The sequence below is a fragment of the Nematolebias whitei genome, chromosome 17 (assembly GCF_014905685.2).
Source record: "Nematolebias whitei isolate Nwh7 chromosome 17, NemWhi1, whole genome shotgun sequence".
NCBI lineage: Eukaryota > Metazoa > Chordata > Actinopteri > Cyprinodontiformes > Rivulidae > Nematolebias > Nematolebias whitei.
Window position 1 is genome coordinate 30,824,907 of NC_056514.1, and position 19,434 is coordinate 30,844,340.

Below are 19,434 nucleotides of genomic sequence, written 5' to 3' on the forward strand. Positions count from 1 at the left end.
ATATATATATATATATATATATATATATATAATTGCGTTTTTTTTTCAAAGTAAGATTGTACATGAGAAAAAAAAAATTGTGCATGACACACGATTGTTAACTTTAATAATACTCATGTGATTGGGACGTAACAAGATACAGGAAAAAATTAACAAGAAAAAAAAAAACTTTAGACATGCGCCACTATTTTGTAGTCGTTCTCTCAATAAGCCTATACTGTATAGCCACTTAAAACAACTACATTTCCCAGAAGCCAACAGTGTCCCACCCAGAAGCCCTTCTGCTGAAATGGAGGGAAAGTTTTGATTTGATCCGAAAAAGTTTGGTTCTTATTCATACAGTGACTTTGGCGCCCAACAGACGCAGAAAGCCGCACAGAACTGACTGGGAACTGGAGCAGAACCGGACCTTCAGACCAGACTTATCAGTCAATCTGAGTGCTGCCTCCCAGCCCACGAGGCCTCCTGAGCAGGGAGGCATCACCCGGAAGTCCAGCATTCTCTCTGGAGCCCACCAGGACTTCCCCCATACAGATTTGGACTCAATCGGCATGCTGGCCATCCAAAGGTCCGGCTCCCTCCAAAAGCGTTTTGGGGCTCAAGGGTTGCAAAGAGCCGACCAGGACTGCCTTACTTGCAAATGAGGGTGGAGTCAGGTGTGGATGTTCTAGAATTCTGCCCCTCAAGGTGGAAGCATGTTGGAGCATCTCTCTTACATTCATTCTGAGATTTTGTGTTTGAAAACTTTAATGACTCTTTTTTTTCTGGATGTAAATCGCTTTTTCCGGATGGTTACTTTCTCGGGCATCAGAAGCTGGGCTGCTGGAAGGATTTTTACTGAAACCTTTTTTTACTTTTGGACATTTGTGATGTGTAACCATAACCAAAAGGTGGTTTTCTACAACTGGGAGATGCTGATTAAAATCTCAAAGCTCAAAAATACCTCAACTACAGCCCCAAATCCTAAATGAGTTGAAAAGGAGGTGCCGTTGATGCATTCCCGTCTACCTGGAGGCAATGCCTGACCACAGATCTTGAAGGTAGTCGGGAACGCAGCTCGTGATGGTGGGAGGATCGAGATTGTCCCCCGGCACCTGCAGTTCAAGTCCGTGAAGACGAGGGCCTCGGCAAGCTGCTGGGAGAAATGGCCATTGCTCAGGGAGGAGTTCTGCCCGGCATTCAGGCAGTCCTGCTGTCCAAGAGGACCGAGAGGTCTGCTGGGTCTGGGTGGACGGATCAGCATCAACAGCTAGTTTCTTCGGATCCACTTTTGGATGGACTATTAGAAGAGATCCTTCCTGCCCATAGCCATAAGCATCTAGAACAACTCTAATGAAACCAGGATGATGAGTACAACAACAATTAATTTCCCTTTTGGGATTAATAAATTATATTTGAATTTAATTATGCTTCACCTTTTCCAACCACATTTTGATGTAATGGTCAGGGGATTTGAACCAATGGCCTCCCGATCACAGGCTCACCTTCTCTAACCTCTGCACCACCAGTCTCCTGATAACATCTACATTACACCTACGTCTTGATGAGCTCAGTCGATAAGATCTACTGACTGAACTAATCAAAACGTAGGTCTGGTCAGTAAAGCACAGTGCTAGTTGAAACTCTGTAAAGTTTTAGGTAACGGTTAGAATATCTTCTGTTATTTAATGTTGACGTGGCAATATTTAAAATTGGACGAAGAAATATTTTACATTAACTGACTTTTCTGAGTTTAAAAAATATCTAAAAGCGGTTTCCTGTCATGGCATAAAAAAGCCATTGTATAAAACTTGTGCAGGGAACAATGACCTATTATACTGATCCTTACTGCAGCAAAGGAAGCCTCAGACTAAAAGTGACTTGTTGATTTAGAGGTCAGTGAAAGTTTTCTTTGTAGTCTCTAATGGCAGATATTACTTTAAAGGCAGAGGTTGGTACAGTGCAGTCCGTTGCACAGAGCCAGTCTTCTTCTTTAATTATTATTTTTTTTTAAGTCTGGCTCTGATGCTACTGCTCAAACAAATGACTGCATTATGCTTTGTTCTAGCTCCATCCTTTTTTACCCCACTATGCCAATTGGTGGTATGGCGGAAAGAAAAGCTCAAAGAGGAGAATGTATAAAATCACAGTAAAGTTTTGCATCTGCACAATGTATAACGTTATTAAAAATAATAATAATAATTGATCTGTTGCAAATCACAGCATCATGCTTCTTTTGATGCTCTCAGTTTACAAACTGGCCTTGAAGTTGCTTCCTGGTGGCATCTTTTGTTTTGGAAATATGTATTTCATGCTGCATTGAAATAATCACTAACACCAAAGCTCATTAGGTGGTTGGGGCAGCAGTGGGGTGGGGAGGGTAGTGAGGAGGCACAGTTTTTTTTTTTTTTCCCCACAGTCAGCTATCTCAAAGGCTGCACATGCTATGCTGGTATGGGGTGGGGGACAGGGAGGCCTCTATGCCGCACATCAAAACAGCTGGAGTGACTGATAGAGTACTTCTCCTACAGGCATCTGAGGTATGCACTGTACACAAGTCGTGCCATTGTGCAACATCCAACATTTTTTGGATTAGCAAACATGGATTTCAAATCTAATACCTCTTATGATCTGACTTTAAGGCCTGATGGCATTATAAAGAAAACTTTCCCCACATGTGTTCACCATGCATCAGTCAACACTGATTACCTCAAATGCTGCAATATAGTCCTGTGATGTTAAGATTCTTGGGAAACGGTTAAAAATTCCTCCTGCAGGATGACAACAAACCCACCAAACAGCTACAACATCTCATGAAACCATCTTCAGGCAAAAGATGAACAAGACAACTAGCAACGCACCGTGTTATCATCCCTTTGAACAACCAACATCTGAGATTTAAAAGAAAATTAAAAAACGTATAGTAAAAATGAGAGGTGCCATAAAAGACCAGATGCTTGATATTGATAGTAAATTTAAAAACCAACTGTGCAAATCAAATGTTCAATAGTTCAGACGTTTATATTTGGTTTATGCTTTAGGATTTGGAAAACAATACCTACCAGTATTTTCTCAAGTTTTCTGTCCTTCAAATATATTTTATTTTGTGGAAAAAAAGAGAAAAGGGTATACATCGGAGGCATCATAGCGGCTGGCAATGTTTACTTCCCAGCATGCCTGGAAACATTGCAGTCCTGATTTTACCAGCCAAGGTAATCCATTTAGACCAAGCTTAAAGAACAGCCGATATATGATGCAGGACCGACTGTGCTGCCTAGAGCTGACAAGTTGTGTAACCATGGAAATGACCCTCGACTGTCACCTCTGGCGATGGAGTTTGTCATTATCAATTCTGTCACGGTCACTGATGATAAGCTAGTGATTGAGCCCTGGGGTTGGCCTGGGTCAGAATGATTGGGTTGCTGCCAGATTGTGCTGTAACTGGGCCACTGAATACATTGCAATGCAGATGGTGAGAATCCGACATGTCAAACATTCTTACGACCAATGACAAGAAATAACTAAACAAGGTATTTTTGTAACTTCTGACAGCTGCACCTTCACTAGCTGATTTGAAAAGATCTCAAGACCTCAAAAATGAATCATTAATCGCTTTACGATATCCAATCTTACCACAAACGTCAAAAACAATGGTTACCAAGGAAACCATCTCCCTTGACTGGTTCAAACAAATACCTTCCTTATGTATTAATAGCGCAACTGGGAAATATCCATCCATCCTTTATCTTTTATCTGCTTCTTCCTATTCGGGTTGCGGGGGGTGTTGCCCATGTTCAGCTATCACTGTGCGAGAGCGGAGTACAACAGGGACAGGTTGCATGTCCATCACAGGGACACGGAGACAAATGAGATAAACAACCATTCACTCTCTCACTCACCTAGGGACAATTTAGTTACCAATTAGACTAACATGTCATGATCAGCGGCCCCCGCTGGCTCCCCCCATCTGCTCACGTCTCTGCCCCTTCGTGACATGCCTAGTTTCTGCCCCTCTTGCCATGATTTCCGTCCTTCAGCTTTGTTTTGCCTGTCACCCATCTCTGTGCTCAATGTCACTCCATGCCACACATACCTTGTTCCTCCACAGTAATCGGCGCTAATCAGTATCACCTGTTCACCTGCCTTTATAAGCTTCATGATCACAATCCACCAGAGCTGAATTATTACACCTGTCATGGTCCCTGATAGTAAAGCCTTTCATTGTTCCATAGCCTTGTATCCTTGCCTTGTCTTGCCTTCTCTGGATTTTTCTGCATATCTGACCACAGTAACAACCCTTGCTTTGCCTTGACTACTCTTTGGATTATGTTTTGGCTCTGGCTTCTCTTCTCTGCTCCCCCGTACTTGAAACCTGCTACGTTTACTGGACACAAACCTGGATTCCCCTTTCTGGACTCTCTACAAGCCTGGACCGCTCTGCTGCTGCAGTTCATTCTCCCTGAGTGACATTAGCAGCAACAGCGCAACAACAGCACCTGTTACATACAGACTGAGAAGGTTAGTGACTTTTACTGTAACCACAGAATCTCCTTGCCAAAGTCACTAACCTCTTTGTCTTTTAAGACTGGACTCTCGCCTGGAACCTGACTCCAGCAACCAGCAGCAAAATAAATAAAAACTGTTACTCTTTTTGATCTCCTGTGTCTGGCTTATTAAGAATCCTAAGACCCAGTCCTGACATAACGTGCATGTTTTTGGTCTGTGGGAGGAAACCGGAGTACCCGGAGAAAATCCACGCATGCACGGAGAGAACATGCAAACTCAACCCAGAAAGGCCCCCAGACAGGGATTTGAACTGGGGCAACCTGCTTGCTGAGAGGCAGCAGCTCTACCAACTGCGCCATTGCGCTGCCACTGGGAAATTTGCATGCGCTTTGTATCCCGGTTAATTTACGCAGAAGGGTAGGCTAAAAGATGAAAACGTTGGGTTACTTAATGTAACCATGGTTCTTTGTGAAGTTAGAAAAAGAACCTGCCTCACTTATCTAAAACTCACTGCTTTAAAATAGGATATAGAAATAAACTGAATGAACCTGACTGATTCAGCCCAACTTGAAATTAGCAGAAATAGTGTACCAGGAACTGATAAATTACTGCTCTTAGTCGTACATGCTTACTTTGAGACTGAGGAGCAGAACAAATTCACATACACACAAATTATAGCACAAAAAAAGACTTAAAAGGCAAAGCTGGGTTGTGAAGCCCTTATCTATTTAACTTGTGATTACATGGGTACACACTAAACAGACAATAAAGCATAATTTGTTTTCAAAACTGCAGTTCATGTATTCATTGTGAAAGAATGGGCCTATAGCTGAAAATATAAACATTATAATATTTTCTTGCTTACATTTATTGAATTATTTATATTAAAACAAACAAACAAAAAACATTCCCACCATTTACAAAGAACGGATAATTTTGCAGACATTTTTTTGCAGTGCAACACTTCATCCACACTACAGAAGCTAAATATACAGGGTTTGTCTCAGAGTGACCGAGTGTAATCTGTACTGTTAATATGTGCAGCATGAATACGTGTGTAAGCGCAAGAAAACAGACCATAAACAAAAAGGAAATCAAAAACTGTTGAAAGCTCATACATCAGTTTGGTCCTTCAAACTTTGGGATCTGCCTTTTCAGGTCAAGTCAGGTATCTGTCAAGTGTCCAACTACCACAGAAATTAATTTAAATAATGCATCAAACAGCCTAAATGGTAATGTGATTCATTAATTTCCAGGAGTTTCATTCATTAGTCGCACAGCTAAACTGAGCAGGGTTTCATATTTGCATCACAATGTGATATAGATAAGTGATTATATGTCTTTTCAGACAAAAATAGTCCTTTCCCCACAGTTCTTGTATCTAGTTAAACTAGTTTCCTTTCTTTTACATTGCTGCACTACAAGAACCTTGGCTACCCATAGCAATTACAAATGCTTTTATAGTTGCCTTTTTTTTAGCTCTTCAAAGCAGCCTCACTTTACCTCAATATGACCAATGAGTAACTAATGTACTGTATTTTCCGCCGTACATGTCGCACTGCCTTATAAGTCGCATCAGTCCAAATATCTAATAAAGTGGAAAAAATCCATAAATATGTTGCTTTGCTGTATACATCACATCGATTATGCATCACCGCTGACAACCTGGAAATGTGGGCTGAACCCGGAAATGCGTGCTGGTGCTGTGCCAAAGGTTGACTGGCTGCCAAATGGCGGCCGCTAGAGCGTGCACGGGAGGACTTTAACATGATTAACACTTACATACAATTATTTGATTGCTTAAATTTATAGTAAAGGTGTGTCTCCGTTGAACTTTTCCTTAATAAATGCACTTTGATGTTCAAATCAGCTGCATTTTCAAACGTATTCGCTGCCTCGGAGCTCCGGGAGCGCGCAGAAGGAGAAAATCAAGAAGGTGGAACGCTGTGCATTGCTTCAAAATTTAACAAGATAAGCACCTAAAACAATTGTTTGCTCGACATTATATCAAAGTTGCGTCTCAGTTGGACTTTTACTTAATAAATGCACTTCTGTGGTCACATTAGCTGCATTTCGCCGGGGAGGCGCAGTGAATTGAAGCTGATTTGACGGTTGTTCCAGGCGAGCTGGACGAAGGTGGCAAGCTATGGCAAGCCGATTGTCATTAATAGCCACTTTTACCTATTACATAATAAAGCGGCATGTTATACTACTCTTCCGCCATCTAGTGGCTGAAAAATGGTAGTGCTCAATATTTCAGTCAGAATGAATGAAAACGGTCATATCCGAGCCCAAAATTGGTTTATAAATATGGGAAAAAATCCCTAAATACGTTGCTTCAGCCTATAAGTCCTATGGCATGCAAATTATGTAAAAAAAAAAAAAAAAAAAAAAAAAAAAAAAAACTTGTAGGGTGAAAAATTTGGTAGTTTATTTGAAAGCACGTATTGATTAGGGCTGCAACAACGGATCGATAAAATCGATAAAAATCGATGATTAAAAGTGTTGGCAATGAATTTCACTATCCATTTGTTGTGTCGCACGATTAAGTGTCTTTCACGGCGCTGCAAAGCCGTTTTGTTCACCTGCAGTTCATTGTTAATGCTGGCTGACGTAAAAATTTCAGCTGCTGCTACTGTAAACAAAATTAGGCTAAAATATGGTTGAGTCATTTTGTTTTAATTTGTGCTTTTTGTATTTACAACCAGAAACTGTCAGGATGACTGCAAGAACTAGCAGTAATTTTTAAAGTGGAAACTTTATGATGTAACCTCGAGTTACTGTTGAGCTAAATAGAAAAAAAGTTCTGCTGTAATTATTATTAAATCATAATGAATCTATTGTAACAGCTGAATTATTCAATAAAATCTGTTTATTCAGTGAACAAAAGAAATAATGGCCTTTTCTATTAATGACTGATTTAATCATTGGACAACTGTTCACATACTGTGAACTTAAGTTAGTGAAGCTTTTGTTCATAAAAACTTTTCCTCAATTGGTACAAAAATAGATTTACATGCAATAATGAAAAAAATCATTATTTGAGACATCACAGAGTGAAATATTGTGATTTCCAGCTTTAAAACTGAAGGTCATATTCCTTTGTGAGCCTCCCTATATTTTCATATGGCATAACTGGGCAATTAGAGCCAACCTGGTGCATCACATTTATTTGCTATTCATAACAGGAATTACACACCCTGGATGACTTTACATACTTTTGAAATAAATGTTTTCAAAGCAATTGTTCTAGTCTATTATTGCTTTCTTGTTTGATAAAAAAAAATCTATTTTACTAAGAAAACAATGCAATATATATATATTTTAGATTCCAAGGCTTTGTGTTTTTTTTTTTTTTTATTGTCCCGCCATAAATTAAATCAAGTTTTAAATTAACAGGCTTGTATCTATTAGTGACTTTGGCTTATTTAACTGAGCTTTTGAAAATCCTCCAAGTATATAACATTGGAATCTGCTTCTAAAGGAATTTGCAACAATTTGAATCTTTTTTTTCTTTCTGCGAAGCTCCAATAAAAACAAATATGGTCGCAAAAAAAAAAAACTGCAACAAACATTGGTGATTAAATTGGTATATGCATGTAAATACAAAATCAAAGTATTTAATTCAGTAAAAAAAAAAAAATGCGCTGTCACATTCCTGAAAGTTTTTGTCGATCAGAGAAACGGCTTAACAGTTTTGTTGTCAAATAATTGTAACGTTAAATGAACACATTTTAATAGTTAAAATATGCTAATAATATGTTATAATATATATATAATATGTTAAAATATGTTAATAATATGTTATAATATATATATATATATAATATGTTAAAATATGTTAATGATCAGGTCTCTCTTGTAAATGAGTCCTCGAGGCTCAATGGGATTTACCTGTCTAAATAAAGGTTCAATGAAAAATGTTAAATTTAAATGTCTGCTGGGTACAAACTACACACACCTCATTTGTTTAAAAAACGTGCAACTTTGGGGGAGTGGTGGCCTAGAGGTTAAAGATGGGCCTGTGATCGGAAAGTCGCAGGTTCAACTCTCGGTACTGACAACAGCAAAATGTGGGTGGAAAAGGTGAAACACCCACACCTGCCTCTACCCTCATTTGCCCCACTCTGGGCTCTTGAGCAAGGCCCTTAACCCCCACCATCTGCTCCCTAAACAGGTCTCTCTTGAAAATGAGTTCTCGTGGCTCATTGAGACTACCTGTATAAATAAAGGGTACATGGGAAAACAAAAAAAACCTTCACTGTAAAGGCACAGCTGGGCGAGAGATTAATTCACTTTGAAAAACCACAGCTCAAAGACAATACCACAAACCGAGCCGCTGTAGCACCAGCACTAGCTTAGAAGATGATTTTAACTTTTTAGCTGAAGAAAAACCCAAATGACACGATGAAACATTCTAGAAAGAAATGTAAGTACCAGATTTTTATACCCTATAAGTTGCAGTTTGTTGCATAATTTACATGCCCTGCGACTTACAGGCCGAAGCGACATATTTATAAATTTCTTCCCATATTTAGAAACCAATTTTTGGCTGAGATATGACCGTTTTAATTCATTCTGAGTAAAAAAAATAAAATAAAAATTGAGCAGTACCACTTTCTGCCACTAGATGGTAGCAAAGTAGTAGTAGCAGTATGGCATGACGTTGTATCATGTAATAGGTAAACGAGGCTATAATGGCAACTTCAAAAAAGTTCAAGACAAAATAACCTGGACTTTATTTATTATACTTTACTTTATACTTTATTGTTTATTTCTTTAACTTTTTTGAATTTACCATGTCCTGAATGACTGAGAATCTTCACCAGCTATTAATGACACAATCAGCTTGCCACAGAACCCCACGTTCGTTTTGCTTGCTGCTTGGAACCGTCAAACCAGCTGCACCTCCCCAGCGAAATGCAGCTAATTTGACCATTAAAGTGCATTTATTAAGTAAAAGTTCAACTGAGACGCACCTTTGCTACAATTTCGAGCAAACAAATAATTGTTGTAGGTGCTTTTCTTGTTAAATTTCGAAGAAACGAGCAGCATTCATCCTTTTTTTTCCTCCCTCTGCTCGCTCCCGGAGCACCGAGGCAGCAAATAAGTTTGAAAGACAGATGATTTGACCATTAAAGTATTTTTGTCAAGCAAACTTTACACTGAGACACACCTTTTACTACAATTTCAAACAAATAAATAATTGTTTTTAGGCGCTGTTCTTGCTAAATTTCAAGGAAACTAGCAGTAAACAAGTAGAAAAGTGTGGCCTATATATGTACAAAATGTATTTACTTTTAAATTTAGTGGGCGCAACTTATATTCAGGTGCGCTCAATAGTTCGGAAATTACGGTAATGTGAAAATAGTAAACAAATCATCAGTCATTAAAGTTGTAGTAAAACAAAAAAAAAAATCACGAGCGCAAATAAACGGTGTAAACTGTAAAAAGCAATGTGAACAGCCAGTCCAGTGAGATACTACCTTTTAGGAGGATAAAGGTGATTAAAAAAAAAGAGAAGTGAGTAAAGGTACCTGTTCCATCCAAACGGAGAAGCAGCGCTGCCAGGAGTCCTTCTTCTCCAGATGCAGGTACGTGCTGAAGAGGATGAGGTACATGTAGCGCTCCAGGTACCGCCAGCTCTTCAGCATCAGCTGCTGACACTCCTTGTCACTCTTTTCATGTTTAGCCTAAAAACAGACGTAAAAAAAATGTTCTACTAATGTACCAACAGAGGTATTTTCCAAATACTTTGTACAGATGTGAGGCTGTAACTCTGCCTACACGTATGATGTGTTTACAGAACAAACTTGGTGTTTAAACTGTCTTTTGGGAAGCATAGTGTTCTATATATTTATTTATTTATTTATTATTACACATGAAACTTCCAAAGACTAAAAACCAAGAGATTAATAAGCAAGCAATACACACAATGTTTCTCTTCACCATTAATCTAGTAAAGAAAATGGTTTTCAGGTATTTTCTTGCATATACCAGAATTTAAAAAAAAAATGTACGCAAAGTTATTTGAAAATTGGAAAAAACAAAACTTTTTTCTACACTCCCAAATAAATAATACAACTGATTTTCCAAAATGAATGTTCAAAATATGTATTTTTAATAGTCCTTGTTGTCACATTTATCATCTGGTTGGCAAAAAAAAAAAAAAAACAGATCTTATGCTACTGTTTTTTTTAAAGTTCAATCACTTTTGGAAAACTACATAAAACACTAATGGTGAAGGCTGTTTGTGGTAAATGCCATCTCTTCATTTTTGTAATTATGTTTTCATTTAAAGGGACAGTTCAGTCATTTCATCAGTCGTAGACTATTGAGGAAAAAGCTAAAATCTTCATAATTGCCAGGTTAAAAAAATATTTATCAGAAAGCATTCTAGAGTAAAAGAAGGCTATGTTAACTAATATTAACTCTACACTTTTGCACAACACTGTTAAATAACCAAACAACGTCAGTTACTACTTGAATATATACGTATGGCACACAAACTAAGATCTTTAAAATTTGCTAAAATCTGTCAAGTAAATGTTAACAAATATATAACCACTTGGTTAATAACCTGGGTGGGTGAATGATCCGAGTCAGTTAACAGGTTTGGTCAACCACTCACCTCTTCCCCAGCCCAGTCAACTCTGCTACAAACCCCACTAGCTTTTGACGACTGATGTTTTTTCTTTTCCTAAAAATCGACACCTTTCAGCCATCGCCCCTCCCCCACCACCACCATCCTGTCCCTTTCAACACTTCAGGTGAGGAAAGAATTGTGAAACATCAAGGTGCATCAGCTCTAGGCTCTGGAGGTGCTGCGTAGATCAACTGTGAGGCATCATGGGACACGTGTTCAACGTGAGCCTGGAGCTGGGGAAAGTACCACAGCTGTGGAAGACCTCCTGTGTGGTACCGGTGCCAAAGACCACACATCCAAAGGACCTCAGCAGCTACAGGCCAATAGCACTGACCTTGCATCTGATAAAGACCCTCAAGAGGTTGGTCCTCAACCATCTACAACCCCTGGTGAGGTCTTTATTGGATCTGTTGCAGTTTGCCTACCAGCCTGGCATCGAGGTGGATGATGCCATCATCTACATCCTGCACCGAGCCTTGACCCATCTGGAGAAGCCTGGAAGAACTGTGAGGATCTTGTAGTTTGATTTCTCCACTGCTTTTAAAACCATCCAACCAGGACTTCTGAGGGACAAAATGGAGCTGTCGAGAGTGGACCATCACATGTCCCAGTGGATACTGGACTATCTCACTGGTCCCCAACAGTATGTGAGAACACAGGGCTGTGTCTCTGACAGGCTGGTCTGTAGTACGGGGAGCCCGCAGGGAACTGTGCTGGCCCCGTTGTTGTATTGTTGACTGTGTGTTGATTTTACAAATAAACCAAACCTGAACCACCACTCCTGTTAACCCTCTACACTGCAGACTTCTCCATTAACTCCACAGGCTGCCATCTGCAGAAGTTCTCTGACAAGTCTGCCATTGTTGGCCTCATCACAGTTGAGGACGACTCAGAGTACAGACAGTGGGCACAGGACTTTGTGGACAGGTGCCAGCGGAACCACCTCCTGATCAATGTGGGGAAAACCAAGGAGCTTGTTGTGGATTTCCGCAGGCGCAGACCCACCACACTGACACTGGTGGACATCCAGGGAACTGACATCGAGACAGTGGATTCATAAGTACCTGGGTGTTCTCCTGAACAATAAACTAGAGAAGACTCTATCTGCTGAGGAGACTGAGGTCCTTGGGAGTACAAGGGGCACTCCTCAAGACCTTTGTTGACTCTGTGGTGGCATCAGCCATTTTCTATGGTGTAGTCTGCTGGAGCAGCAGCTTATCTATAGCTGAGAGGAAGTGGTTGGATAAGCTCATCAGGAAGGTCAACCCTGTCCTAGGATGCCCCCTTGACCCAGTGCAGGTGGTGAACCAGAACTTTGGCAAAAAATCACAACACTTTGACAACGTCTTCCACCCTGTGAAGCTGTTACAGAACTGGAGAGCTCCTACAGTAACAGACTGCTGCATCCAAAGTGCACAAAGTTATCGCTATTGCAGGTCCTTCCTCCCAGCAGCTGTTCAACTTTATAACCATCACCGATCACAACAAACTCTAAGTGTTTACACCCCTGCTGTCACTTGCACAGGTTGTCCATTTCTTGGACATAGTATGTTTTATTTTATGTGCAAAAACATATGCACATTCTGTAAATCATCCTACTCGGTACATGTCTTGTTTTTTTTTTTCTTATGCTGTAAATATGCCCACACTTTACAGTCTCATTCATATTCTGTTTTTATATTGTCTACCTTTGTGGGAATCTGCATTGTTTGATTTGTCTGACACTTTGCTGTTGGTGCATCTGAATTTCCCCACTGAGGGAAAATAAAGGTAATTTCTATTTTATTCTAACAACCAACAGGATTATAACCCATAAAATCCAATTTCACGTGTTTTGATCTGCTCTGTATATTCACAACCTTTTCAAACTCAAAAGACTTTTTTTTTTTTTAACTCCTTGTGATTAAACCATTGTGTGTGTGATCTTGGTTATTTGACTTCAAGCTGGGTTTTCCAGGACTGATATCCTCGCTGCACATGCAGACCCCTCCTCAATCATCATTCTTTCATCTTTTCTGCCCTTTCATCTGCTGACAAAGCTCGTTGCCAGATAAGAGTTTTGACATTTGGAAGGCGTTCAGCTGGTATCAAGCCAAACAGTCGTCAAACATACAGTACCACCTGCAGAACAAACTACCCCGTCACAATAGCTGTTTACGCCCGGTGCTTTCTAAGACCTTTAAACTCCACTGTTTCACTAGAATTATAATTAAACGATTGTCCTTAGTAAATAATGAAAATTTTCACTACAAAATCTTATGGTCAACAGCGTAAGAACAGTGCAATTACATAAAGTGCAAGATGGTCGAATAATTCCTTTGATTGCTACTTAAGAGTCGAGATAATAACACTTTCATGTGACTAATTCTGCGCCCGTAACAAAGACAGAAAAGGTTTTTAAAAATGAAGTTAGTTGAAGAATAATTTTAAGCTTTGCTAACGTATTTAGTTTTAATATTAATTAAAAGAAAGCCTCTTCTAAAAGTCCTGTGGCACTTGTGAATCACATCAACAACTACGAAGATTATTCCTAAATGCGGCGAAAAGACCCTACAGAACTACTACATGGCAATTTCACAAAGTATGGTTGGCAACCGGGTTTCTTTTCGATTACAGGTTCTGCAGACGACCAAGGTCATCGCAGACAGGCTTTCATTTCTACGTTGGCTCTGCGACACAATGTTTACCTTTTTCTTGGGCCTCTGTTTTTACTCACATTGCTTGGAGCCTTTGTGCACATGAAGTTATAAAATTTACTATCCAGCTGTGTGGTAAACTACTGAATTCGATGTTATATCAGTAAATAAATGTGTATTTTATGTGCAATATAGCACAATGAACTGGTGTTCTTTACCACTTTTTAAATACACTGTTTTTTTTAGATGAAACTAAAGGAAGGATTTTAAATAAGCAGATGTTTCAGTAGCAGCAAAAAATTAATGACATTTTTCTAATGTTAGTGGGCAAGAACAAATTCAAAACTGTCCACAGCTTCAGCAAATCAGACCACAGATGAATGCCACAGCAGACAGAACGAGAGGATGAATGGGGTTTCCTGCCCACTCCCAAACTGCTCAGGCTAGATCCCAATTTTCCAACCATATGTTTCAAAACGCCTAAAAGTATACTGTCTGCTTTTTCTCCTTGTTAGGATAAAATAAAGGTTACATGCACAAACTGAGTTTTACATTTCTCAACGCGTGCACAACAGTGAAAAGGCAGGTGAATCAAATTAACCCGATCACCCTTTGCACCCTGCACCCCCAGAGGCTTTAAGCATTTTATCTTTTACCTTGAAAAGTCCACAGTTTCCCAGCCAGGCAGTTAACCCTGCATAAGCCACTGATCCCTTTCGCACTTACACTTTACCACACACACACACGAAAGGGATCCGTTTGCAGAGATTACATAATTCACACCTCCACAATCCGCCCAACTCTAAATCTGGGGCTGCCATCTGTCTGCCTACTTGGAAAGAGCCATATGTGAGTTTGAGTAGTCTTGTGGGCACTTTCAAAAATTCTGTCCAGAACATGGTGTCCGAAAAGATGGTATGCATTTGCAAGGTTCACAAAGAATCCAACATTATGCTATTATATAAACACTACTTGGCATTTTATTTTGAACTGAAAACTCAAGAGATCAGTAGCTGCCCCTTATTGTTTGTAAGGTTTTAGAACATCCTTAACTCTCCACAGCCCTGAATAAAAGTGTAGCAAGGCTAAACGGAAACCATCGACCAGGGTCCAGGAATATACATTGGATAAACACATTATAAAAGTAACTAGAAAACAATGTACAGACAATAAAACAAGAGTAATATGTGTCTTTTTTTATGTTCCAGTGAGGAGTTTTGCTACAACGCTTGACAAGTTCAGTCTTTCAAATGTTTCTGCAGCTGTGACCACAGGCAGGCTAACAGGCTGCTGTTTAATATACTGTACTAGTTTACATTAGTAGTGATTGGCGTGGATCTTAGATCTTTTAGCGTATTGTTTAGCGTTCCTTTAGTGTATTTCTGAGATCCTTGTATACCGTTTCTTTTTATACTTTATAGTTTTGCTATTTTTGGGTGTAACGGGGGACCCTGAGAACACAATTTTGTTCCACCTCATGTACATGTGATGCAAAATGACAATAAAGATAGTTGAACTTGAACAAGTTGGACTAAATTTTTATGATTTGTTTTTGTTTGTGTGTTACATCAAGGTATATCTTAACAGCCTTAGGCTGAGCTGAACTCCAGCAGACTTTGTCTTTCATCGTTTCTATCTTGGTAAATATCTCTTTTAAAAGCAAAAGGCCCGCAGGCAGTTTGGCTCAATGAGCTCCCTACATTAAACTTGCGAATCTACAATGTCCCAATAAAACATGTTGGTAGTCTAGTTTCTTAGCATCATAACACACATTATACCCCAGATATAGATGCACTGCTAATCCAATTCAAATTCTATAACTCTTACAGCTAAAATTTTAAATTAAAGCATAATTTATAGCAATAACATGACACAAGCCATTTTTTTCTCAGAACTTTTTTTTACCATTTGTATTAGGAAGGCAGGGTTAAAACACAAGTCTGAACTTGATCTTCCCAAACCAAAGAAACAGGAACACCATCCTTGGATATGTTAAATTACTGTCTACCTCGGAGTCCACTTTACAGCCTGTACCAGGACCACTGAACCATCGGCCTCCGTAGAACTGCAGCTGCAGCTTTAGCAAAGTGTCTTGACTCCTTATCATTCACTTTAATTTGTACCCATTTCAACCAAATGGGCAGCTTTACCTCGAAGGGATGTCTGATTCACTCAGCTGAACTAATGCAGGATAAAACGGGAACAATCGCTGACGTGAAAACAGTAACTGCAACTTGCTGCTGTAAAACGTCACAGATTGCGCAACACATAAGCACCAATAAATCTTATCTCAAATAACTTCTTGGAAAATGGGCTTTTTGAGGGTATATTTTCATTTTCCCCAGAAAGTATCATAATACAGAGAGGATTCAAGAAATGGCTGCAGGTCTTAACTGCTGCGTCCTGTAGTCGAGTACTGAAGTGAGAGGTGTGTGTTATGGAGAGGTTTGTCTGTTTGACATATGGTGTCAATTACCAGCTGATGGGGACGCCGAGGTAAAAAGGCCAACCCATGTTGGCCCTTCCCTCACAAGTTTGCACAAACAGCTATTCATCAGACTATGAGAACACCCCCCACCAAATCCTTAACCAAACTCTAGCATGTCTAGAGTGGACAGGAGTCTACACATGGCGAGTCAATGAATAAACTCCTCATGGTCAAGCATGTGTGTTGATTTTCAGGTAACTTCATTAGGTGGATCGAAACCAGGATCTAAATTAAACATTATCTGAATTTTGTTCAATCCAGACCAATTTAGCTCAGCTACGCTTAAAAAGTGTCATGTAAGAAGAGTTTATTACTTAAAGAGGTTGAGCCATTGAATCAAGTTACAAAGAGAACATGTCTGTCGTTGATAGATGCCAGGCAACACAGATTTATTACCGTATTTTCGGTCGTACACGTCGCTCCGTCCTATAAGTCACATCAGTCCAAAAATGTCTAATAAAGTGGAAAAATCCATAAATGCGTCGCTTCACCATATACGTCGCATCTATTATGTGCCACCGTTGACGCGTCGTATTTGTTACGTTTGCGTTTGTTTGTTGATAACCCGGAAATGTGGGACGGTGTAGCGCCAAAAATCTATTGGCTGCCAAATGGCGGCAGCGGGAGTGTGCACAGGAGGACTTTAACAAGATTAACACTTAAAACCATTTGTTTTAACAAAATGATAGTAAAGGTATGTCTCAGTTTAACTTTTCCTTAATAAATGCACTTTGACGGTCAAATCAGCTGCATTTCAAAACCCGATTCGCGGAAGAGGGCACGCGTAGAGGGACGAATCGCTGTGCATTTCTTTGAAATTTAACGAGACAACCACCTAAAAACAATTATTTGTTTGCTCGACATTAGAGCAAAGGTGCGTCTCCGTTGAACTTTTACTTAATAAATGCACTTTAATGGTCAAATAGCTGCATTTTTGCCGGTACGGTGCAGCGAAATGAAGCTGATTGTGTTTCCTTGACTGAGTGAAGCCTTCCGGATCGAAGGCGAAACGTTTCAGCACAAAAAAAGAAACTGTCCAGATGACCTGACTGAAAAATGTTGGATTGTATACCTGGATTATTGAGCATGGACTTTGTTGTATAAGCAAAGCTCTACAGTTTGTCCATCAAGAGAAGAACTTCAAAATATTTCACACTAACAACTTACCGGTAAGTCTCCTGGGTCAGAAAAATAATAATAATAATAATAATTTTCCTCTACAGTTTAACTTATTATCTGACAGTTGTTGCCAAAGGCAAACAAAATTTTCAAACTAAAATATTCTGAGGATATAACCAAAGTCAGGGCAACTGGGAGAGAAATAGTAAAATTAAATAACTAAATAAATTTTTTTTGAAAAGTAATGATGGGTTTTTAATTAAAAAGAATACATTTCTGAAAATTAAAACGAGCATTAAAACATGAGCTGTATGGTGAGCAGAAAATGCTTTGGGAGGAGAGAGATCTAATCACAGCCTAGCACAGGCTGGAATATGTGCCCACATTAACCACACACATTATGGTGCATTCTGTACGTGCACATGCCTGGCAATATGGCACTTGGAGACTCCCACTTTTAATCAATCATTTACTGAGCTGTCAATATATAAACAATCTGGTGTGTGTGCAAACCCAACAATCAGGAAGTAAAATGGCATGTTGGTGGGCTACAGCTAATTAGACCGTTAATATCTGGAGTCCTTCAGGCTAAATTTGTAGTCTTGGCCAGAAATTACTTTGTGAATACATTCTGGTTGGTAATAGGAAGCATCAAATACGAATATACATGACGACATCCTGTTTTAAAGGTTTCAAAAAGCTGTTGAGGTCGGGTTTATTAACTTATGGCGCAAACACTTTGGTCCAGTGAGATTTTTTAAATAATCGTTGTTAGGCCTGTCATAATAACAAATTTTGCTGGGCGATTAATTGTGTCAGAAATTATTGTGATAAACGATAATATTGTTTGAAATTTCACAATAAGTAATTATTGTAAAATTTAAGAAAAAATGTTGGTTAATGTGTTTTGAGTGTAGGATGGCAGTATAAGACTGTCTGAACCGAAGGATGGATAGTGAGGGAGAGAGCAGCGTGTCTTTTTAAGAAAAATGGAAGGGATGCCCCCTGACGTGACATGGGTTGTTTCTCTTTCCTTTAATTTAGTGTGGTTTGGGCTCTTTAGCATAGCATTTTTCACAAAAAGCTTTTAGTAAAAAATAAAAAAATAAAATCAGTAAACAAGTTCTCAGCTTCTTTTTGCAGAGAAAAACAACTTTTACATGAAGGCATGTTTTCAACTGTGAATTTTGGAGCTTCGACAAGACAGAGGATTTTCCCCAAGGTCGGTCTGTTAGCTTAGCTCGTAGCTTCGCTTCTCAGCTTAGCTGCTTTTAATTATCTAAAAATGCGATTTTGGACGACTAAAACAGATTTTAAAGATAAAAGAGAAAGGGAGGGGTCAATGAAAAGCACCGGAGTTGAGCTTTTTTTGTCATCCAGTGTCTTCAATAGAAAGAGAGAGACACAAAGAAACAATAAAGCCGATAAATGAAAATGAGGTTGATTGTTTTCATTTATCATGTGATTAATCGATTTTATGGGTTATCGCGACAGGCCTAATCATTGTAAAATTTGATTTGTTTGATCGTGGATGTTTTATCCACAGCAAAAATTTGCTTTTAATGATTTTTGGTAACGTAGCAATTTCCTTTGAATAATTTGTTTAAAAAAAGGCCAACTATCATTCAATGCAAAGTACGACTCTTTTCATTTAAGACATTTGCCAGAACATCATAAACATTTGCTTTTAGGCTAACCTTGCAGACCAGCTGTAAATAAAGTAACATTTAATTTGTTTATTTAACCAGGCAAATCCCATAAATTATTTATCTTCTTTTTTTTTTATGTAAAGAAAGACCAATCTGGCACATCAGGTTGGAGCTGTGGCTTTACAGGATCAGTTAGGATGACGCTTAACAAAGTATCACCTGTTGTACAATTGTCCTCACTTTTGAAACACAACCTCAATGCTGTAAAGTCCTGTATGTCAATCCATACATTTTCTATGCTGATGACACAGTTGTTTATTGTCGAGCTAAAACAGTTGAAAAGGCTTTCCAGCTTTTGAAATCTGCATTTGACATCATCCAGACAGATTTGTTCCACCTCAAACTTGTCCT

At 39.1% G+C, this 19,434-nt stretch overlaps 1 protein-coding gene across 1 annotated transcript in view; it reads right to left on the reverse strand.

Annotated features, from left to right (window-relative positions):
* pald1a (phosphatase domain containing paladin 1a) overlaps positions 1-19,434 on the reverse strand; it is a 57,835-nt gene that overhangs the window by 4,009 nt on the left and 34,392 nt on the right. Inside the window, exon 19 of the mRNA XM_037691099.1 lies at positions 10,023-10,178. Within this exon, the coding sequence (XP_037547027.1) occupies positions 10,023-10,178 (156 nt within the window). The remainder of the gene's footprint in view (positions 1-10,022; positions 10,179-19,434) is intronic.